This window comes from Scyliorhinus canicula, chromosome 3, assembly GCF_902713615.1.
Source record: "Scyliorhinus canicula chromosome 3, sScyCan1.1, whole genome shotgun sequence".
NCBI classification, from domain to species: Eukaryota; Metazoa; Chordata; class Chondrichthyes; order Carcharhiniformes; family Scyliorhinidae; genus Scyliorhinus; species Scyliorhinus canicula.
The window spans coordinates 234,745,039-234,768,802 of record NC_052148.1 but is presented as its reverse complement, the minus strand read 5'-3'; the positions used below and the strand labels follow the sequence as shown (position 1 = coordinate 234,768,802).

Below are 23,764 nucleotides of genomic sequence, written 5' to 3'. Positions count from 1 at the left end.
AGCGATGTCCAATTTAGACACCGTTAAACTGGCTAAGAAACCCCAGCTTTAGGCATTGCTTTGTGCAATGTTATAGCAACAAAATGGCCTCCCTTCAATCACAGCATGGTATTTTGTTCTCTCCTCCGGTCCACACTGCCTATCAAAGGCGCAAATAGTACCTCAAGCTCCTCAAAGAAAACTTGCTTTGTTCTTGGGAGTATAAGGCTGGCACATTAAACAACACTTGTAGTGTGCTAAATCCACTGTTGAGATAAATTAAGCCTCCAGTCTCCAGCTTCTACCGGTCAGACTTAGGAATGGTTTCAATTGTCAAAAACTGTTACATAATGCAAGAATACAGATGAATACATCAGATCCTAAATGGCTGAACCATCAAGGAAGCTTTGTTCTAAAAGTTGTTCAGGTTGTATATTGTTTAAAAACATTAACAGATGTGCCGGAATTGAACAAGATGTGTCTTAAATGACCAGCAGGTGTCAACAGTAAACAGACGATATAAGCCCTGCCATTATATCGCATAGAGATTAACTGGTATAATTTATGGTCCTTTTCTGGTTTTCAGTTCCCTGCTTTGTACTGCCTTCACAGAGTGAGGGCTTTAAGAGGGGCTCTATCGGAGTCATCTTCCGTATAATATCCATCAGGGGAGTCTGACATGGTACTTTCAATATATACTTTTTATGGCTTTTGTGCAATAATTTTTCTAAATATATTTAAACTATGAATTTTAACTTCAACATAAGGGTCGAACAGTGTGGTAATTGCTGCTTTTCGGAGTAGACAGAAGATTGTTTTAGATATTCCATGTAACCTCAAATGCAATATACCCTGTAGTTAATTGGTAATTGCCCACTTCATTGAACATAATCACCACTCAACAGGTGCAGGGTTCACTTTGTAGAAAAGCGCTCTTAGATAAGAGCGGGATTTTACACTCCCCTGCCCATAAGTTTGAAGGGGCATATAAAATCTAGTGGGTGGTCTTCCCACCACCTACCTGTCCACTCCCAACCTATCTGAAACTTTATTGGGTTACGCATTCCATCAGCCCTTGCGTTTATTGAGGCCCCTAAGGAGCCAATTAATGGCCCAATAAGGGCTTCATCTGCCACTGGTATTTTACCCATGGCAGGGTGAGGACCGTGGCATGCGGGAGGTCTGGCAGCTTTAATTGGGTGGGCTCTTGTGTCAGGCGGAGGGATGGGAAAAGAGAGAGAGAGAGGACATCCTTTGCAGGTACTCTGGGCTCAGTGAAGGCACCCTGCAAGAACATCTCTCAGTTTAATCCTCTAGCCAGCCTCTTGAACCCAGGTCCTCATCCCCTTTATCCTCCTTGCTGGCACTCCTGACCCAGGGCTTTCCTGGGTCTCTCAGCATAGTGGATCTGCCTGTAGCCCCAGGAGCAGTCCATGCTCCCAGCAGAGTTGGAAAAATCTGGTCATTATTGTCTATCAGACAAAAATCAATTTGCCCGTAATGATGTCCCACAAATAACCAGTTAATTCCAGTTCTTATTGATAAAGAAATATTAAGCGTTGAATAAGAGGCCTGAATGAGAAATGCGCATTCGAGGCTGCACACAGCTCTGTTTTGTACAGTGTAGCGAGAGAGTTGGACGCCATTTTTAAATGGCTTCCTGATAACCGAGGCCCCCAAAACAATCCCCGACCTCTCAGCTGGCAGGGGCATTGCCATGGTGCCAGGCTCGCGGTGCCAAGCTGCTATTTTGTGTGCACGCAAGATCGGACCTGGGTTGCCCAAACGCAATATGGAAGGGTCCCTGGCAACCCCCTCTCTCCGCACACCCTCCCAACACGCACACCGAGCAACCCAGGTCCGATCTTGCGTGCACCCAAAATAGCAGCTTGGCACCGCGAGCCTGGCACCATGGCAATGCCCCTGCCAGCTGGTAGTGCCTCCTGGGCACCTTAGCAGGACCAGGCTGGCACCCAGGTGGCACTGCCAGGGTGCCCAGGTGGCACCAGCAGTGCTGGGTCCCCACCCTGCCCAAAGGGAATGCAGCTGGGGACCTTGGATCCCCTTGGCGATCCCCACGGGTGCTGTTCCATCTAGTCCTCGCTTGTGGGGACTAGTACCAAACGGCACTCGCCAGAGGTCTCTGAGCTGAAGGGGTTGAATCCCAAAGCCTCAGATACTTCGGGAATCTGCACATTAGAGCAAGTCTCATTCTAATATGCAGGTTTGCTAAAAAGTGATCCCACCCATTGTGGGCAGGATTCACATCGCAACATCTCGCGAGATTGCATTGAATCTCGCGAGGCACTGTGAGCCGGGTAGATCTTGGGAGAGGGGTCTCTCGGCCTCTGATGGCCACACTGCATCACGGCGAGCTCCTTTTCCGGTGCAGCGTGGCTGTCGGATCGCGCCCATCGTGTTTATGTGTTGCCTTCATGACCTCAAGACGTTCCAAAACACTTTACAATCAAACAAGTGTTTTTGAAGTTCAATGTCTCTTGCAATGCAGGCAAATGTGGCATCCAAATTACACACAGCAAAGTTCCAAAAAACAATGAGATAATCATGGATCAAAAACAGGCATTTGACTTAACCTGTTCAATTCTACAAATCAGTTGCAACTTTTAAGGGAAATTCTACTTAAGGAGTCTGGTCTTCCTAAATGCAAGGCAGAATTCCATATATATCCTTCCAAGTGTCTTCACGATTCATTCTCAGTTCCTGATTATTTGGTGGAGTTGATAATAATTTTTCATGCTAAACCGGAAGACTCATGCAAGCAGACTAATAACTCAGGTATACAATTACCCACCTGGATCAGTGCTTTGGTGATTCAGCCTAGGAGGTATGCCACCAAGGGAAACAGTGAGGACATTCAATCCACCAAAATCCTGGGTATTATGAAGGATTTCTCTAGTATATATCCTGTCAACTGCAAAGGTGGTAATGGATCCATTTTTCTCAATCACAATAGTGTGCCATTGCCCATCCGATATAGATATCTCCGGAATATTCCTTTCTACTTTTCCACCAACCCCAGCATCAGAGGTGTAATGTATTTTCCCGTTTTTCACCTATAGAAAAAGAATAAAAAACACCCAACTGTTAGCTCATTATTCTTAAAATAAACGACGGTAGAGGCAGACTCAAAGCAAAAGCTGCCGAATTCATATGATCATTTTGGTGCTCATTAGGATATCAGGTTCACTAGTTAATTCTAGATTGAGATCCTTGCTCACATTGCAAATCCTTTTAAATCATTCTCCCATAATACAATAAATATCCCCAGTATTAGAACCATATGTATTGTACAACTGCAATATGAAATACAGTTAAATTCTTCAAAAGGGAATAAATGCTTTTAACCATTTGGAATTATGCCATTTTCAATTTAAAAAAAACCCAAATGCCTATTAAGTCAAACTGCTATGTCAAATATGCAGAAGTCTTCATAAGATTTGCGACATGCAGTTTTTAAGTAGTGTTGGGTCAGATCACTCTATAGAAAAACAAATACGTCAAATTTCATCATTTACTTTTGCCTGACACAAAGTGATGGTATGCAACCTCCCTGAATGTTCTAATATCGGGTTCCCTTTGTACACCAGCCTGTCTTCATTAATAACCATCTGACTGCGTGGATGGCCGTATCATTTACATATATCTGAAGGGCCATTTAACTCCTTGGGTTACTCCAAGTGTACATGCAGTACTCTGTGTACAATATGAACTTTGCCATTGAAAAATGAAACCATCTTATTCAGAAAGATTTATGGACTAAAACAGCTGTAAAATGTTTATTCTTTTTGTGCAAGGAATAGCAAGTCCATTTTTAATTATAAAAAATTGCATTGTTATTTTGCTTTGTTTTACATGATCTTTCATGATAACCCCATGAAAGATAGCTGGTTCCAGTAATAGCAACTGGAGATCTCTACTGTATCTATCATACTGGGAGGGTGAATGCTCCAATAATAAAGGAATGGTATGTGAGACATTTGAAAACTGCAAAAGAAGATATTCCGAAAATTACGACTGAACATCCACCTGGAAAAGATTTTATAGAGAAACAATGTTGAAATGCACAATTCTTCATTAGGTTTCCACCAAAGATGAATCTATATTTTTGTCTTTTCAGTTACGGATTGATCTATATCTTTCTAGCATTTTTGAATTCATTCAGATTTCCAACATTTGCATGTTGTTAGTGAATCTCTCCTTAATGATGAAGGGATCTATTGTAAATGAGCTTGCTTACTTCATATTTCAACGGTTAAACACGTTTTCTTTTTTGCAAGCTTGCTTGTTTTCTTTTTTCTGTTTATGGCTTTCAACTTTGATGTAGATGTTAGAAACAAAATGCCCAGTTCTCCCATTTCTGATCAATTTGCATGAAACATGGCTTATGGAGCTGAAGACTGGGGAGCCCGTCATCTAGCCTGCAAATGGCTGGCAAGGGTTAAGATGTAGGATGTTTTTGGCACAATGCCTGGCACTAGTTAAACCTCCCAGCAGTGTGACCAATATTTTATGAAGAAAGGACATGGGTGATGGGAACAATGATTAAAACCAAAGCAGTGCATGCAGTCTAATCAAATCATCTAAAACTAGCTTTAATCTTACCTTCACAGTAGTATAATTGCTGTTTTCCTGGACATGAATTAAAATGCCATTTTTGCTTCTTGTTCTGAACTTTATGTCCAGGCTGTTTGCACTTACAGGATCTGGAGGCTGCCCTTTCAAACTCTGCTTTACTAAATAGTCTCGCTTCCGATTCTGATTAATCATATACTCCAGGTGTCCCTTACCATCCAGTGACAATGCAGTGTCCACGCTGACCACTAGAAGAATCAGATTTTTGACCAGAATGAATATCAACTTTGAAACATTTGAAAAGAGCTTACAAAGTCAATTTTTAAAAATTGATTTACAGGATGTGGGTGTTGCTGGCCAGGTGAGTATTTATCGCTCTTTCCCAATTACCCTCGAGATGTTGGTGAGCTGCATTCGTGAACAGCTCCAGTCCCTGTGGTGTAGGTACACCCACAGTGTTGCTAAGGAGGGAGTTCCAGGATTTTGATCCACCAACAGTGAAAAAATGGCACTTTATTTGCAAATCAAGATGGGTGAGTGACTTGGAGGGTAACTTCCAGGTGGTGGTGTTCCCAGGTATCTGCTGCCCTTGTTCTTCTGGATGGTGTAGGCCAAGGGTTTGGAAGGTACTGTCTTAACAGCCTTGGTGAGTTCCTGCAGTTCATCTTGTAAATGGCACACATGGCTACGTCTATGCATTGGTGGCGGAGAGGGTGAATGTTTGTGGAACGGGTGCCAAGTTATGATAGGTTAATTGTCAATTGGAATTGGTAATTATATGTAAATATACCAATTATGCACAACAGTCCATATTAATTTTATATTCACAAGCAGAAAAAGTTAAAGGGTTATCTGACAGAAATGTGCCATGCCTTGAGAAGGTTTGAAATGACATTGTGAAGAGTCACTTCAATTGGTAGGTAAATTGGTAAGAAGAGGTCATAGGAATAAATTTCGAAAAGTGTAAAGGGGATTAGTTCATTCAAAGATTTTCAAAAATAAGAAAGGTATTACTTTGAATGGCTATTGATTCTGAGTCAAGTATTGACATTTAAGAGGGAATTAAATTCTTGAAAGCAAAAACTAAAATGGGTATGTGGAAAAGGAAATAGGGTACAGCACAATAACGATGGGCTCAACAGCCTGCCTCTTTTCTGTGCTAAAGTTTATATTCTGCTTCACTGCCTTACTGCCTGATAACTTTACAGCCCACATTAGGAAGAAAGGTGGAGAGTCAGGGTGGGATTTTCCAGCCTTTCCTGTCGGTGGGATCTTCCTCTCCCACTAGGTTGGCCCCCACCGCAGGTTCCCCAGCGGTAGGATGGGTGAGCCATGCAAATTGCCACTGACTTCGGCGGGACTGAAAGATCCGGATGGTGAGCTGCCTCTGTCATGGGAAAACACACTGCAAGCAGGTCTGGAGGAGCTGGAAAATTCCTGACTTAGTACTGTTTATTAGTTATTTCTCAGGGGAACTAGTGAACCCCTAGTCTGGTTGCCTGTCTTCATTTTCAACCTAATATACTGCATACTATGACAAGACTGAATAATTTCCAGCATAGAAAATAAATTATTAAAAGCAAATACTTTGTGACGAAAATGATATTGTAACCTATTGTTACTCTTGATAACTTTACAAGATCATAGTTCTCCCAATGGTTCCTACAGTATGCCCATTCTGCATTTATTTGTTGAACCTGAATCAAAGCTCTCATTTAGTGTAATCTAGAACCGCTGAATAAAAATATACAATGGTGATGAAACATTTCAGCTTATTATTGTCATCCTATAAAGTTAGTAGAAACAGTGGGGCCTCACAGTGGTCAATCATGCATCTCCAAACGTTTTGCATTACCGGGTCAATTCATACCAATTGTTAGGTTCAACTGTAGTAAGGCATGTGATAATAAACCTGTCAGTTCACAGTGAAACACCAAGTGGGAAGGTCCCCAGCCTCCTGGGATACTAAGACCAGCCTGGTTGACTGCCAGTCTCTTATGCTGTAAAACTGAGCCTTGATCTATCCCCAATATATTTTCCTTTCAGTTGATAACATATTAAGAGTTTAACTGTTCATCTGTGAAAACACACAACTGCAATAACGAGCAGTTTCTTCATTTCTAATTCAGAACAGCAATCCAATTTGCTGTGCAGGACCTTGACACCAAGTTTTATTAAATAGTCAGAGTTAATTATATTCTTCATAGTATTAAAAATCTCAACTGTTAACTCATGAAAATCCTCTTGTAGTTAAAAAGTCCTCTGCTCTCATTAAGAACCTTTCCCTTCTCTCCCTGAACACTGCTTTTCCGGTGATAAAATAATGGAATATTACACATTTTGCATCTTTTTTTAAAAACTTACATTTTTCACAATATTTTCCTGTATATCCATGCTTGCAATCACATTGCTGCCAAGACCAGTAATCCACACATGCACTGTCATGTTGGCAGGGGCTATTTAGACAAACCCCTTCAATTCGGACACATCTGAAATTAAATAAAATTTCATGTTGTAAATTACAGCTAAATCTGTTTAAAATGAGCATTCTACTGACGACAAATTCCAGTCACAAAATATATACTGAGGGCATGGCTTCAGAACAGGTACATTGCCATTATTGCTACCACACCAATTTTTGTTTCATTCACTTATGGAATGTGGGCGTGATTGGCTGGGCCAACATTTATTATCTAACTGCGCTCCATTTCAGAGGGCATTTGAAAGTCATTGCTGTGGACCAGATAAGGGCTGCAAGATTTCCTTCTCTAAAGGACATGAGTGAATCAGATTGTTTTTTACAACAATCAGCAATGGTTTCATGATCATTGCTAAGACTTCGAATTCCAATTTTCAAATTTCACCATCTGCCGTGGTGGGATTTGAACCACTGTGCCCAGATCTTTCTCTGGGTCTCTGGATGACTAGTCCAGTGACAATACCACTACACCACTGCCTCCCCCGTGCCACAGAACTGATATTTTCCCAACACGTATCAAAATAGGACTTTCACATCTCCATCAGTGGGAAACTCTGGCGTCTGTTGCCAGGGGAAGCAGCAGAAAACAGGTCAGTGAAGAGAAAGGCAGATTGGCTCGTTTAACTGAATTTCTTGCATTTTCTCTAATAGCACGATGCAAAACTAAATCCTCTTAGTAGCTGGGAGGTCATATTAGCAGCAATATCTATAATATGAGTACTACATTATTTTTAAATAAATGGAGTTTTGTCTCTGGCATAACTGGATTTCAAACAAAAAAATTTGACTTTAAGCATTGCGAATCTTGCCAACCAAACATACCAACAGTGAAACTCAATTATGTATTACTGATTGCAGATTTATTTTAAAAGGTGGGGTAGGAAAGGGGAAAACGTTAAAAACAGAAATAAAATGCTTGAAAGGCAAAAGATAAAAAGGATAAAAAGTAAAACTTGCTATTTCACTGTTACTACATATTTTGTTGAAACATCCAAACTTCAATATTTAAATTGCACCAATTAATACAGGGCTTCCAGAACATAGCACAAATTGTAATGTTAATACAGTAGTCCCCCGTTATACCGCGCTCCGCAATTCGCGATATACCGCGGGGGGGCTTATGGACCCCAACTGTCAGTTGTGTCAATTTCAGCGGCCGGCTCACTTTGATCCGGAGAGGGAAGCTGCTCTCTCACTGAAGCAATCAGCGGCCGCTGAAATTGACACTGCCGGCTGCTCTCTCCCTCCAATCCAACTTTTAAGTTTTAATGTTTCTGATTGGAGGGAGAGAGCAGCGGGCAGTGTCAATTTCAGCGGCCGGCTGATTATTTCAGTGAGAGCAGCTTCCTTCTCCGGATCAAAGTGAGCCGGCCGCTGAAATTGACACTGCCCGCTGCTCTCTCCCTCCAATCAGAAACATTAAAACTTAAAAGTTGGATTGGAGGGAGAGAGCAGCCGGCAGTGTCAATTTCAGCGGCCGGCTCACTTTGATCCGGAGAGGGAAGCTGCTCTCTCACTGAAACAATCAGCTGGCCGCTGAAATTGACACTGCCGAGGGGGGGCGGGTGGGGGGGGGGACCCCCCTGCGGGTGTGGGGGAGACCCCCCTGCGGGTGATGGGGGAGAGAGGAGGGCCCTGCGGGTGTTGGGGTAGAGAGGAGGGCCCTGCGGGTGTTGGGGGAGAGAGGAGGGCGAGCTGTGTGGGGAGGGGGCGAGCCGGAGGGTGTGGGGGGAGAGGGGGCGAGCTGGACGCTGTGGGGGAGAGCAGGAGGGTGTGGGGGAGAGGGGGCGAGCCGGAGGGTGGGGGGGGGGGGGTAGAGGGGGCGAGCAGGAGGGTGTGGGGGGAGAGGGGGCTAGTTGGAGATTGTGGGGGGAGAGGGGGCTAGCCGGAGGGTGTGAGGTGGGTGGGGTGGGGGGGAGGGGAGGAGGAGACAGAGCCCAGTGGGTGTTTGGGGAGAGGAGGAGACAGAGCCCAGTGGGTGTTGGGGGAGAGGGGGGTCTAGTTGGAGGATGTGGGAGGAGAGGGGGCGAGCCGGAGGGTGTTGGGGGGGGGGGGGGGGGGGGGAGAGGGGGCGAGCCGGAGGGTGTGGGGGGAGAGGGGTCTAGTTGGAGGATGTGGGGAGAGAGGGGGCGAGCCGGAGGAAAAAAAAAAGAAATTGACACTGCCGGCTGCTCTCTCCCTCCAATCAGAAACATTAAAACTTAAAAGTTGGATTGGAGGGAGAGAGCAGCGGGCAGTGTCAATTTCAGCGGCCGGCTGATTATTTCACTGAGAGCAGCTTCCCTCTCCGGATCAAAGTGAGCCGGCCGCTGAAATTTTAATTGGATCCACGATGGGGGTTTTAAATTTATTTTAAAATCTATGCTAGCGCTTCCCATTGTGAGTCTACGGGGGTCTGACCTCTCCCCCCGCCCCCCGTAGACTCACAATGGGAAGCGCTAGCATAGATTTTAAAATAAATTTAAAACCCCCATCATGGATATCCGTGGCTCGGATACAACGCGGGTTGGGGTCTTGGACCCCAACACCCGCGTTATAAAGGGGGACTACTGTATATGTCAAAGAGAATTTAACAAAAAAAAAACAATTTTATATTGCAGTCAAATGCATAAATTGGCAGTAAAACAACCTATAAATTGCTGTTGGAGGTGTTAATGGGAAAATCCATAACAGAATGGTATATCATTCCTCACTGCCATTTTAACAGAAGCATAAACCTATTAATGCTGCTGTTAAAACAGTGGCAACAGAACATCATAAGAACACAGTAGATACTTTAATTGTTTCAAAAGAACATATTAAAAAAAAATCTCAAATGCCAGACCTGTCCAGAATTCCATGGTTTGCCAGAGCTTGACTGGGTTCCAATGGACGACCATTAACAGCAAATTCCATCACACATCCTACAAAATCATGAGTGACCACCTGGCCTTTCCTTTGAAGAATCGGTTCGATTGATCGGATTCCTCCTACTGTTAATCTGTTAGGTTGCACTTCTAAGGTCCTGCAACACCAAAACCAAGAATCAAGTTACACTTAAAAACTAAAAACATAAGTTCATCTGGAGCACATGAAGCTCTAACACAGACGTGGCTTATCTAAATGGGTGCACCAACATACACTCTAACATCTCTATCTCCTCAGCTTCCCCGGCAACCCATAACCACGAGAAAAGATTGGAAAAACTGTCTCTGTGGCATAGCCATACAGATACCACCCATTCACCCTTGACAAGGACAGTTGAAGATTTGGAGTGTGTAGAGGGTGACAATAATTATGCCCAAAGCCCAAGGGAAGTTGAAGGTAAATGTGTTCAATATTTCTGGAGATTTGATTTAATTGGTTGCCAATTGAAATAAATGCAATGGCTAAATCAGCTTACAGAAGAAAATATTCTTTGTCTTTCTTTGTAATTTCTTTGTCTGTTACTTTTCATTTGGATGGAGACGTTCACTGCAATATTGGGAGTCAGACAAATTCTTTCCTCACTTTGAGGTGCTAACATTTCATATATAGAAGTACAATAGAAAATCAATGAGAATAAATAAGACAAGTAAATTTAGGCAATGAAAAATGAAATGAAATGAAAAATGAAAATTGCTTATTGTCACAAGTCGGCTTCAAATTAAGTTACTGTGAAAAGCCCCTAGTCGCCACATTCCGGCACCTGTTCGGGGAGGCTGGTACGGGAATTGAACCCGTGCTGCTGACCTTGTTCTGCTTTACAAGCCAGCTGTTTTGCCCACTGTGCTAAACCAGCCCCTTAACCAGACCAATGATGATCACAACATAATAAGGTTGAGATGAGGATGGTAAAGGACATAAGTAAAGACCAAAAAGACAAAACAGGTTTTAAGGGGAGGAAAACAGAACTGGGAAAAATAAAATGGAAATATTTACTGGCAAACAGACAAACTGAACAGCAGGGGGAAACATTTAAAGCAATGATTAATACAATCCAAGAGAAATATATCCCATTAAAAAACAAGAACAAAACTACTGAGTAATGACACATGTGTCCTGTAGAAGTCTGTGGCGTTTTGCATGGCTCGTCTGTCAACTTCAATGGGACCAGAAGGTCCCGCTGGCAGGAAGGATCAGTAATTACCACCCATTAACAAAATACATAGAAAACAAATTGGAGTCAAATACAAAAAGAAATATGAAAGGATTTTGAAAGAAATAAAATATATTAGAAAGACAAAAAAACTCCAAAATTAACTAATAAAAATATAAAAAGTCGTGAAACATTCTACTGATGCTTAAATGACAAGTGCAAAATCAGGACAGAGAAAGGTACAAAGGAATATACACGATAAACTTACAAGTAATGAGAGTGATATTGTAGAAAATTAAAGAGCTACTTTACCTCAGTATTTACTTGGGCGACTGACATGGTGGACATGATAAGAGAAGAGATCAGAAGTGATATAGACATTACATAGAGAAAAAGGGGCGATAATGAATAAACAAATTAAACTTAGATAGGTCTGGCATCCATGCATATTAAAGGAAGCCAGGGAAGTGATGGCAGAGGTACCATTGCATGTAAAAATGTCTTTGAAAAAGGGATTGTTCCAGGAGACTGTCAGACAAGTAATGTGATTCCTACATTTAAAAAGGAAGATAGAACAATTCAAGTGAACAATAAACCAATTAGTTTATTGTTGGTGGTAAGAAAGGTAATAAATTACTTTTCAAAGCTGTGATAGAAAATCATCAGGGAAACTGAAAGTATGATAAAGAATAGTCAGTACAGATTTCAAAAGGATGATGATGCTTGACCAACTGATTTGAATTCTTTGAAGTAGAAGGAAGGATAGGAAAAAGTAATTCAGTAGGCGTAATACATTTGCCTTTTCAAAAGGCCTTCGTGAGGTGCCACATAATATACTCATGATTACAGTGGAGTAAGGGAATACATAGCAGAAGGGATAATCTGGCCACGAAACAGAAATTAGACAGTTGGAGTTAAAGGTAGTTACTCAAACTGGTAAAATGTGGGTACTGGTATTCAACAAGGATTGGGGTTGGGATCACTGTTGTTCACTATTTACGTGAATAATTTGAAATTTTGAATTGGATGTACAATTTCAAAACTTGCAGACAACATCAAAATGGGTGGAATAACGAATACAGAGGTGCACTATATCAAAAACAGGAAGACACTAATAAACTTCCAGCATAGTTTTGCAATTGCAAGTGAACTACATTATAGATAAGTATCTTGGAAACTAAGCATTCAAATTCAGGGGGGAGGTAACAGAAGGACCGGGGGTATCAAGGCATACATCACTAAAGGTAGCAATTCAGGTTAATAAAAGACAAAAATGAAGCATTGGGGTTAATTCCTGGAGGCATATAATAAAAAAAAGCAGGGAAGTCATCTTAAACTTGTATCAACTTCTTTAGCCCACAGTTGGGTATCTGGGAACAGGTCTAGTCTCCGCATTATAAAAAGGATATAAAGGCACTAGAAAAGGTGCATAAAAGATTTATTAGGATAATACTAGGATTGAGAGGTTACACCTGTTACGAAAGATTGAACAGGCTGGGACTACTTTCTCTAGTAAGGAGGAGTGAGATTTTTCAACCCCGCCCACCACCGGGAACATCTGTTCCTGCCGGAAGTCAATGGACTTTTAGCTGGGCCACCACATCCTCTGCAGGGAGACCCACCATGGCTGGGCTGGAACTCTTGAAAATGCTGAAAGGGTTTAATAGGGAAATGTAAAACACAATTCAACTTGCAGGGGCAACAAAATTACAGGACACAAAATACTCACTAATAAATCCAATAAAGAGTTCAAGAGAAACTTACTTACTTAGAAAGCAGTTAGAAACACTGGCATAAACACTAAACACTGATCTGTTGGGCCATATGGCCTCCTTTTGTGCTGTAAATACTATGAAGTGTAACAATGTCATACACAGTGTCATCTATCAAATCATGCTGAAATATAAACTCCTGATACATAAACTATGAGCCCCAGGGTGCAACTGAATGACTATATGGTGCAGCAAATCATGAGTGACTGACAAGTGGTTCCTCTGTAACAAGCTGATGCAAATGATTTTTACTCAAGATCTTAACATTGCACTTGTAGAGGTGTAAAGTTGTATTGAGCAATATGATTTTATTCATAAGATCCTAATATTTTGTCAAAGGAACAGGCATTGATTGATTAGTCCCCCAGAATTGTTTCACCATTGAAAGAGATGTTGACTGATCTGTTACATACCCACCTTACTCCATGTTCCTTAATACTGTGGCTAACAAAAATTTATCAACCTCAGTTTTAAAACCATTGCTTGTGAAAGAGTTCAAAACTTCTACCAACCTTTGCACAAAGAAGTGTTTCCTAATTTCATTCCTGAGACGGATGCTTCCAATTTTGAGAGTTTGGTCCTGGAATCCCAAAATAATCCCCCAATGTAAGAACAGAAGTAGTTCACTCGGCCCATCAAGTCTGCTCCACCATTTAATGAGATCATGGCTGATCTGATATAATCCTCAACTCCACTTTCCCACCTTATCTCCATATCCCTTGATTTCCTTACTGATTAAAAATCTGTCTATCTCAGCCTTGAATATACTTAATGGCCCAGCCTCAACAGCTCTTTGCGGTACGAATTTCACAGATTCACTATCCTTTGTGGTAATGAGCGATGACCCCTAACTCTTTGATTATGCACTCTGGTCCTAGACTTCCTTACAAGAGGAAACATCCTCTCAGTATCTACCCACGTCAAGCCCCCTGAGAATTCTAAATGTCTCAATAAGGTCACCTTTTATTCTTCTAAACTCCAATGAGTACATGCCCAATTTAGTCAATCTCTCCTCATAAGAAAGTCCCTCCACACCTGGGGGATCAACCTAGTGAACCTTCTCTGGAGTGCCTCTAATTCCAGTACATTTTTCCCTATATAAGCGGACCAAAACCGTTCACAGTATTCCAGGTGTGGTCTAACTAGCACCGTGTGTAGTTTTAGCAGGATGTCCCTATTTTAAACCCCAATCCCTCTGAAATAAAGGCCAACATTCCATAGGCCTGCTGAACATGCAAGCCTTTTGTGATTTATGCACGAGGTGGAACAACATTTCTCCAATCTACTCTATTTGCATCCCTTAATCTGGTGATCAAATAATCCTTTAAACCTTTCAAATTGGAGAGAATGCAACCCTACTTTGTTTAATCTTTCCTCATAATTGAACCTTTGACCAATAAGGGTAGAATTTCATGCTTTCCCCCTTGACCAGTTAATGGCAGAGGGGCATTTAATCAGGTGGGAGGGGACAGCTGAGGTCCTCTCTGCCTTCCAGCTTCTGCCCTGATTAAATCTGTGTTCGAGAGCTTTCTACCCCACCCCCAATTGATTGGTAAACAAGTAATTAATGCCCATTCCACCACTGTTGGTATTTATCCAGCAGAGAGGGGAGGGCTTGCCATGCAGGCAGCACAAGTAAACTCTGTTGAGCAGTCCCTCATTCAAAGGCAGTCAGTCTGAACGAGAGACTGCCATCAGGAAGGTGTTGGTGGGAGGGGCTCCGCTTAGAGCCCATGATTCCAGTCCCACCATCACTCACATGTAGTCTGGGATCCAGCAACAATGCTGGGCCTTGTTGGGGTGCCACATTGGCAGCAGCCACCACCTCCCAGATGGCACTGCCGCTCAACAGAGCTGCTGGTCTTAGATTGGCAGGCAGATCTTGGCAGGCTCTACTTGTGTTGATCCCAGGGAAGGTCTGCCATTGTCTAGTTAAGTGCCCGAGTGCCACTTAGTTTAGCTGGTCTTCCCTAAAAAAAACCTACACTGGGTTTTTACTAGCTCTCTAATCAGCAGACAAGACAGTTGTCACCTCTATTAAATACGACCCTATATATCAAGTCAACTATATGCCATTTCTTTGAAATTGCATAATGCATATTACTATGGTGGAGCTTTTTCCAATGTTTTTAATGAGCCCTCCTTCAGGGATACATGTACCATGTTAGTCTAATAAACAGTAGTTGGAACTCTCAATTTTGGTGAGTTGTAGTCACCTGTTCTATACCCCGACTAATTTTCTTCTGCACTGACTTCAACTGAAAAGCAAAACAAGCAGTGTGTATAACATCCGGCTGGTCAACATACCACTAGTTCTGCAGCCCCAGAAAGTTGAGAGTTCTGCCCAGTATTTTCTGTATAGAAAAAGAGCATTTTAATTTCATGCCTAATGTAATGTACACAGTGGTAATAGTACCAAGGTCATAGGACTGGATAAGGCTCGACTTCTGGGAAAATAGTTATGGTACAATAAATTAGGCATTATTAGTAAAAATAAATTACTCTAACCTGCAATAGCAATCACCAAAATCTATGCCCAATTGTCTGGAGACATTTGTTAAGGTTAATCATTGCCTGCTTTGCCTGTATTCAAGCTGCCCTAGTGGGGAATAGGCACCACCACCATCTGCTGTAATGAGTGCTGAATGAGACCCGGGCACCAGCCAATAGATGAACACCGCTGGGAACATTGTTGCATCCGGCATCTCTTCAGAAGCCTTCATGCTCTTTAGCCTTTCCTTTGCAGATGCCTTGATTTGTAACTGCTATTCCAGCCATTGCTGTTAATATCCCCTTCTGCAGAATAGGAGGAAGTGTGACTGTTGGGTCCCAGCCCTGTGGACCTGTACAATTGCAGCTTGATCTCCAGCTTGTCCCTGGTAACTGCCGCCACTGGAACACATTTGCCAATGACTGCACATGGCACCCACAGGCAGTGTGTCCCACCAGCATGGAAATATTCACAAGGTTCATCCTTCAAAACACAATCATTCATGGGTGACCAGCACAGTAGTTTATCAAATATATTCCCAGGGTGGCACCACATTTAGTTTAGGAACCTTTGCTACAGAATAAACATGTCATAGAATTTACAGTGCAGAAGGAAGACATTTGGCCCATCGGGTCTGCACTGGCCCTTGGAAAGAGCACACAACTTAAGTCCACATCTCCACCCTATCCCCATAACGCAGTAACCCCACCTCAACTTTTTGGACATTAAGGGGAATTTAGCATGGCCAATCCACCTAACATGCACATCTTTGGACTGTGGGAGGAAACCAGAGCACCCGGAGGAAGCCCATGCAGACAATGGGAGAACTTGTAGACTCCGCACAGATAGTGACCCAAGCCGGGAATCGAACCTGGGACGCTGGAGCTGTGAAGCAACAGTGCTAACCACTGAGCTACCGTGCCGCGCAGTGATTACATCACTGGCGATCGTCTCAATCACTCACTATTACCGTGGTTGCAAATTTGTGAAGCCAATGAAGAAATAATTTAAATGGCAGAAAACAACTACTTGAGTTTCTCTGGAGGCAAGAAGGTCCTGCCGATGTCTTAAAAAATTTCCAATGCGAGATTAGGAGAACCTCGGGAATTTTCTGGCTAGTGCTTTTTAAATTTTTGGCAGCAATTCAATCTGAGAATTCTGATGGCATTCATTTTTATGTGATTAGCATGTTCAATTAAGTTACTGCACTGAATCTCCCTGCTATCCAAACCTTCCACAAATTAAATAAATAAGCTGTTTTTTCCCTTAAGATTGTGAATAGTGGAAATGCAGCTCCCTTAAATGTTCATGAACCAAACTTTAGGTTGTAATACCAAATTGGTATTTGTATGTGAAATTCTAACTGAAAAAATATGTGCAGATAGCTTCGTATCATTTGAGTAGAATTGTGAATATTCAGTGAAATAATTACCAAAGGCAAATGTCATTTGCCAGCAGCTCTAAGTCTGCCGAGATGACAAAAGCCGCTGCACTTCAAAGTAACAGGAAAGTGCTTTTGGTACTGTTTAAATGCAAGTATTTCTCCTTGTCCTTTACTGTTTTAGACAGAAATGCATATAGCTAAATTTTACTGGAAAAATATTGCTAATGATCTCTGGGAATTTACTGTTCAATTCCTTTCCTGCATATTGGAATGTTATCAGATAAAAGCGAGTCAGCGGCTTTGGGCACGTTTAACACCGAGATTCACCCAACTAATCACTGGCACTATGACGTTACATTGGGCCTCAGGGAGTTTCTCTCCGCCGAGGCTACACTTGGGTAGCTGTCGAGCACTGGCGAGCTGATCCCGTCATCAGAACTGGCTCCTCGCAGATCGGAGTCCCATTTTGGATGGCTGCCCCAATCTCTAGAACCTCCAAAACTTTTTCTGGGGCCCTCAAACCCCCCTCAGCCCTACTCTTATGGGCAAGGCCACACCCCCAGGCCCGACACTTGGCAATAGCAACCCGGTATCCAGGCACTGGTATCCATCCTGGCAGTGCCACCTGGACACCCTGACAGTGCTGGGATGCCCAGGTTGCACTGCCAGGGCACTAGGCCAGTAGTGCCAAAGTGCCTGGATGCCAGGTTGGCAGCACCAGCCCTGGCGAAGTCATGCCGATGCAGCCGTTGGCTTCTGGGTGCATATGGCCTCTGGATATTTAAATGAGCGAGATCTGGATCTCGGCCAGCGCAGGGGAGGTCCAGGTCGAACCAGGTGGAGCGAGTTAGGTGACTTGCGGGTGGCCTGGCAAGGAGCCTGATTTGGAGCTCTCGTACGATTCACCCATTGTGCCCAGCTCTGTGCCAGGCGCAACGCAGTTAAAAATATTTTTCTTACTTTTCCTTTTGGTCCCCTGTTTTCTCTTTCCTTATTTCTTTTTCCGTACTTGATTTAACTCTAATTTGCGCTCTCGACTTCACCCTCTTTCTTTATTCTTCCTCCGTCTCTTAATTCTCAAATCTCATTAAGGAGATAAACAGCTGTTCACTGAGGTCCCAGAATCCCTGTTGAATTCACCCTGCCAATATTAGCTTGCAGTTTCAGCGAACTGCAGCTCAAAAATATTTTGAGTTGAAGGGTGCTGAAAAAGGTCAAATTATCGGCAGGTGCTGCAAAATGGCCTGTTCCAGAAAGATTTGACCTATTATGTCTGGACATTGCATAAATTGATTCTTCCTCACTCAAAAAAATTATTAAAGAATCTACATTTAGAAATTCCCTTTCACAATCTTAGGACCAAAAGCCTGGGGCTGTTTAGCACAGGGCTAAATCGCTGGCTTTGAATGCAGACCAAGCAGTCCAGCAGCACGGTTCGATTCCCGTAACACCTTTCCCGAACAGGCGCCGGAATGTGGTGACTAGCGGCTTTTCACAGTAACTTCATTTGAAGCCTACTCGTGACAATAAGCGATTTTCATTTTCATTTCATTTCAATAAAGTGCATTAATTACTATTGTAAAGTAGGAAACAGAGCAGTCAATTTTCACACAGCAAGGTTCGAGAAACAGCAATTTGATAATGAGCAGATAATCTGTTGGTGGAGGGATAAATTGGCCATGACACCAGGGAGAAGACTCCTCCTCTTCTTCACAGACGTGCCGTTGATCTTTTAGATCTATCCAAGAAGGCAGATGAGGCCTCACCTTAACAACTTAACCTTCAACAATGTTGCACCCTCTCAGTGCTGCTCAAGTCTCTGTAGCTGGACTTGACCTCATGGTTTTGCAATTTCTTTCTGAAGGCTTTCAGAAATCATATTCTACCTTTAAAAGCGATACACTGTACAGCTGAACTACAGGTGTGTAAAAAGCCAAGTGGTTCCAGAGTCATGTTCAATTAACTCACCAGGCGGCTTACCCATAAGTAGTGTGAGCTGTATCCTAGAAAATTACACAGTGGAATGCATTTAACATATGATTCAATTTGTTGAAACAGAACTTCACATATTAACTCTTTCTTAGCAGAGAAGGAAAAATTCAACTGCTAACAGTTATGACAAAGTGTGCAGACCTTTCTTTGGATGTTTGTTGATTTGTCGCATATCACCAGTGTTTGCTGTTTTTTAACTGGTCAATCAACAGCGCAACACTAGCACATGAACTTGCTTGATGTAATACTGATGTCAAAAATGATAGTGAATGTCACACTGTTCAACTATTGTGTTAGCTGTAAAAGGGAGCATGGGTTCTCCAGTTGCCCAAGTAGGTGAACAATGTGAACACACAGCTGCAGCAAGCCATTATTAATTATTGTAGAGAGACAGGCAGCCTGGGCATACTCATGAAGAATGTGTATCAGAGAGCTTCTGGCACTCACTGAACCTCATACCGACATGGAGCAGTATCTTCAGACAGTAATTGGAAACACAAAAGCAAATATAAATAATTATTGAAGTCAAGATTCCCTGAAATTTGCAAAGGAGGAATTAGGGCTAATGATGCTGAGAAATGGTGCCTAGAGAGAGCGGGACCCAGATCTCGACGTCGCGTGGGATTCCGTTAAATCTCGACACTCAACAGCCTCGTCCCGACACCAAGTCGGGCGCAATGAGACCGCTGAATCACCCCCCATTTATGTTGGCATTCATGGGAAATACAATCAGCAGGGATCTTATTGAAAATCATCATAATGTGTGGAATTTTCCCCTTTTGAAATTGAATGCAGTTGTGGGCAGCCCCGGTGGTGCATTTCCCACTGGTCAGAGTGGTGGGATTCCACAGCAAATCCTGCACTCGGAATCTCATCAATTATGCATAGGCACATTCACCTCCAGGTCAGCTGGTGATCTGGCAGCTGATTCGTCCGCCTGCAGTCCAGCTGGCGGCTGCAAAAGTCCAGGTGCCATATTTAAACACAAGTCCAGCACATTCATATCATTCTCTCCAGCCCACCTGTCCTCACCAGACCGTGCAGGATGTCAGCAACCCAGAGGGAAAAGGGTGGATGAAAGGATTAACAGACTTCTTCTTGAGGCAGCCTCAAGAAATCTGTTCCTCGTTTCATTCACCCTTCCATGTGACCATCACCTGCGAGGTACCTTCGCCCCCCCCCCCCCTTCTTGCACAGTCCTCCTTCCACATTGCCCTCCTTGCCTTTGTCAGGCCACCCATCACCGTCCCACCCTCATCTTGTACTCCTCCCCAAATCGAAATTTGGACCTTTGTTACAGTGGCTGCATGGGTCCTGCAGCACAGTGCTGTCCTGATAAACACTGGTATGTGGCAGCGAGGGGAAGGAGATGTCTGCACTCCCCAACCCCAGGCGCAGTACTGAATCGAGACGGTGAGACAGAAGGGTCCATGGGTCCAGCAGCACGGTGCTGTCCTTGAAGACCAGCTCGGCATGGAAGTGGGGGGCAAGAACAGTTTGCACCGGCAGCGTGGTGAACAGCGCAGCACTTTAACAGTTTTACACTCCCCTCAAAGTCTCTTGTGAACTGAGGGCTGTCTTGTGCAGGCCACTCATTAGCAATCCGGCCGGTTTTAGACCAATATAATTTCAGGCTGACATGGCAAAAGATTGGAAGGACTGATGGGACACCTATGGGCAGCGGTTTTCATGAGCATTCATGAGATGCAAATGTTGTTCACGCCTTCTGCCAGTGGGAAGACCAATCCACCATTGGGAGTATTGCTATGTGATTTTATGCCAACAGGTTTCCGACTTTTCCATCCTTGCAGCATTCTCTGCTCCTGCCCACCAGCAAACCCGTGGGCAGACTGGGAGAATTCCACCCAATATCTTCTCCCGTTAAGACATTAAGGGCAAAAATGTTGGCAGGGATGATACTGGTGACTGGTGTTAACGGACTGAGGCTTTGCATCTCACGAGTGCAAGTCCCGCCTCAGATATTTCTTTCTTTAAATTTTAGATGACCCAATTCATTTTTTCCAATTAAGGGGCAATTTAGAGTGGCCAATCGACCTATCCTGCACATCTTTGGGTTGTGGGTGCGAAACTCACGCAAGCACGGGGAGAAGGTGCAAACTCCACGGACAGTGACGCAGAGCTCGGATCAAACCTGGGACCTTGGCGTCGTGAGGCAGCAATGCTAACCACGGTCCCACTGTGCTGCCCCCACCTCAGATATTTCTGACAAAGCTGATTGTGCGCCATCAGCAGCACCACCAGTAGCAGTGACCACTGCTGGGATTGCACCTTGTTCCCAGATTCTAAGTGCCAGGAGTCCAAGATCAGGTAAGTGTAGGGGTCTGGATATGTCTATGAAAGGGGAGGGCCTGGGGAGTTAGCAGGTGGGAACTGTGGTGGTGGGTGAGTATAGTGGGTTTGATTCAAAAGGCCAGGAAGGTAGAGCATTGGGTGGGGGCCAGGGGGGTGCAGGGAGGCGGTGTTGGGCGATTTGTGAAATGGGCCCATTAGGAAGGAGTTCCTTCCTTTCCTGCCTGAGGCCCAAGCCATTAAGTGCAATGCACACAGACCTGGATGAAATGAACCACTCTCTTCTGCACCTGTCTAACACTGGGCAAGATTTACCGCACAACCCGTCACATGTTCGGTCGTGGAGGGAGGCAGCCTGCCATTGGGCAGCGGCAGAATCTTCTGGTCCTGCCATTGTCAATGAGGTTTCCCATTGAATGCGCCCCTCACTGATTTAAACCCGCCGGCATGAATGGCCAGAAGGTTCAGGCCAATGTGTCCCAAAGTTGATCCCTTCATTACACTATGGGCATGATTCTGCGGAAAGATTTCTAAGAGTGATAGCGAGCGGGAACTACCCTGAGCTGCCCGGCGCTCGGTCTGGCGAGGCCAGCAATGCTATTCAACGTTGATTGGTCCACTTAATGAGACTTCATGAGCTTTATGCCGCAAATTAAGGCTCACCAACCGATTTGTCGGGATCACGCTTGTTAGTCCCCCCCCCAACTCCCCAATAACATGGTCTAGCAGCACCTACACAACCAATCCCACTTATCTCGCAGCCATAGCGCCGAGGTGACCGGCCCCAAGGTTTGGAGACATGAACCTGGGGAGGCTACTAGATGGGGTGGAGGCTAGAGGGGGTGTCCTGTTTCTCTGAGAGTCCCAGAGGGTGATCCTCAGGGCAGCTTGTGCCACCTGGGACGAAGTGGCAGCGGCCGTCAGCTCAGGAAGCGTGACTAGGACCTATATCGGATAGCAAGGGTGAGTTGACTCCCTCCTCCCCCATGAGACCTTCTCAACCCCAACGTGACCAGCGGCCCCCAACCCTCCATCGCCCCCCCCCCCAATCCACCCTTCACTCCCCCTTCATCCCAACCCTCCCATCATCCCAACCCTCCGTTCACCAGCCCATCACCCCACCAATGTGAACCTCACGTGTGGCTAACGATACCCTCTCTGTGTCTCCGTAGGAGAAGCTCTCCCACAATCTCCAGGAGAGGGCCCAGACCGGCGGCAGGCTGCCGACATAGGAACCCACATGACCTTCGAGAAACGGGACCCGGAGGTGACAGGGGGGGAGCGCTCATCAATGCAGAGGAGAGGATCCACCGGTCCCTCCCGGAGGATCTGTCTAACGTGAGTTGTTAATGCCATACAGATTGACCCATCTCTCCCACTGACTACGTGTTCATTCCACCGCAGGTCCTCTAGCTGACGTCTCCGGCCCATCTGGGATGGTCCCTCCCCTGCCTCCTGTGAGACCACCTTGGAGGTGAGCTCCAAGGATGCCGCAGTCGATGTGTAACTGCTGCCACCCCCACCGTCCACCAGTGCAGAGACACACATCTTGATGGGCAATGTTAGTGGACAGGCTTCTGGGCCAAAATCTGGTGAGCAGCACACAGTCGCTGATGTACATCAAGTAGCGGCAGGAATGCCCAGGCAAGATAGCAGTCGGAGGTCTTCTGGATCCCAGAACCTAGCAGAGTCCCAGTCAGATGCTGAGCCTGGAGCTGATGGAGGCGTTAGTAGGCGGTCGGGACATACAGAGGGGGTCAGCGACTCTCCAGCAGGTCTATAGCCAATTGGAGGAGTTGCAGAGGCTATGGGCACAGAAGATAGTGCCGGCAATGTGTGGTAGCGAAGCCAACACTGCTACGGTGACGACCGCAGTGGAGAGTCTGGTGCACAACATCGACAGCATGAGTGAAGGTGTCCAAGGCTTCACGCAGTCGGTGACCGCCGTGGCTGAGGGCCTCGGCAGAATGTCCGACTTGTTGGGGGCCATGACCCAGTACCAGGCTGACGTTGATGAAGTTCTGTGGGACATGTCCCGCTCTCAGGTGGGTATGGGTGAGGCGCCGCGGAGCTTATCCCAGTCACATGTGGGCATTGCAAGGAAGGCCAAGCACATCAAGGATCATTGAGGGCACTGGGGAGCAAGGGTAGTTGGGGGTCAGGCGTGGAGTGTGTGTAGGGGGGGGGGGGGTGAGCGGGCATTGTGGGGGGTTTCGGGGAAGCCGAGGGTGGGGATAGTGGGATGGCACCATCAGGATTGTGGGGCAGTGGTGCACACTTGTACGGGGGACATTAAAATACCTTCACTACAACCAGTATGATGCCTCTGGCTCTTTGTTCCGCGATGCGGGCCTACCACCAGTCCCATCTATCCAGACTTGGTGGCCCACCCACCCGACATGCCCTGCCCATGCACACCCAGCCATGACCATGAGCCAGGGGCTGGGGCCAATCCCCTGGGTAATAGAAGGTTCTCATTGAGTCTGTGGTGATGCCTCCCGCAGTGTTCAAGCATTCTGTCCATGCATCAAGGTATGATTAGGATGTTAGGCAATGAGCTCCACATGCAACATGGCCCACCCACCCACAGAATTCCACTTGGGATGTGTGAAGTGCTCAATTAACCATGATTGCCAATTCCCTATTAATAATAACCTTCAACCACATGGCCAGAGGCCTACGCAGTCAGTGGGAGTCATGGGTGGTC

The 23,764-nt window shown here is 44.9% G+C and overlaps 1 protein-coding gene across 2 annotated transcripts in view; it reads right to left on the bottom strand.

The window, feature by feature from the left end:
* Positions 1-23,764, bottom strand: part of LOC119963370 (protocadherin Fat 4) — a 365,380-nt gene that overhangs the window by 10,159 nt on the left and 331,457 nt on the right. Inside the window, exons 14-17 of one of the 2 annotated variants that reach the window (XM_038792401.1) lie at positions 9,876-10,055; positions 6,937-7,061; positions 4,603-4,820; positions 2,792-3,053 (exon numbers count right to left, since the gene is read on the bottom strand). In XM_038792401.1, the coding sequence (XP_038648329.1) occupies positions 2,792-3,053; positions 4,603-4,820; positions 6,937-7,061; positions 9,876-10,055 (785 nt within the window). Of the gene's footprint in view, positions 1-2,791; positions 3,054-4,602; positions 4,821-6,936; positions 7,062-9,875; positions 10,056-15,187; positions 15,235-23,764 lie in introns of those variants that run through there. The other variant, XM_038792402.1, reaches the window with a different exon arrangement.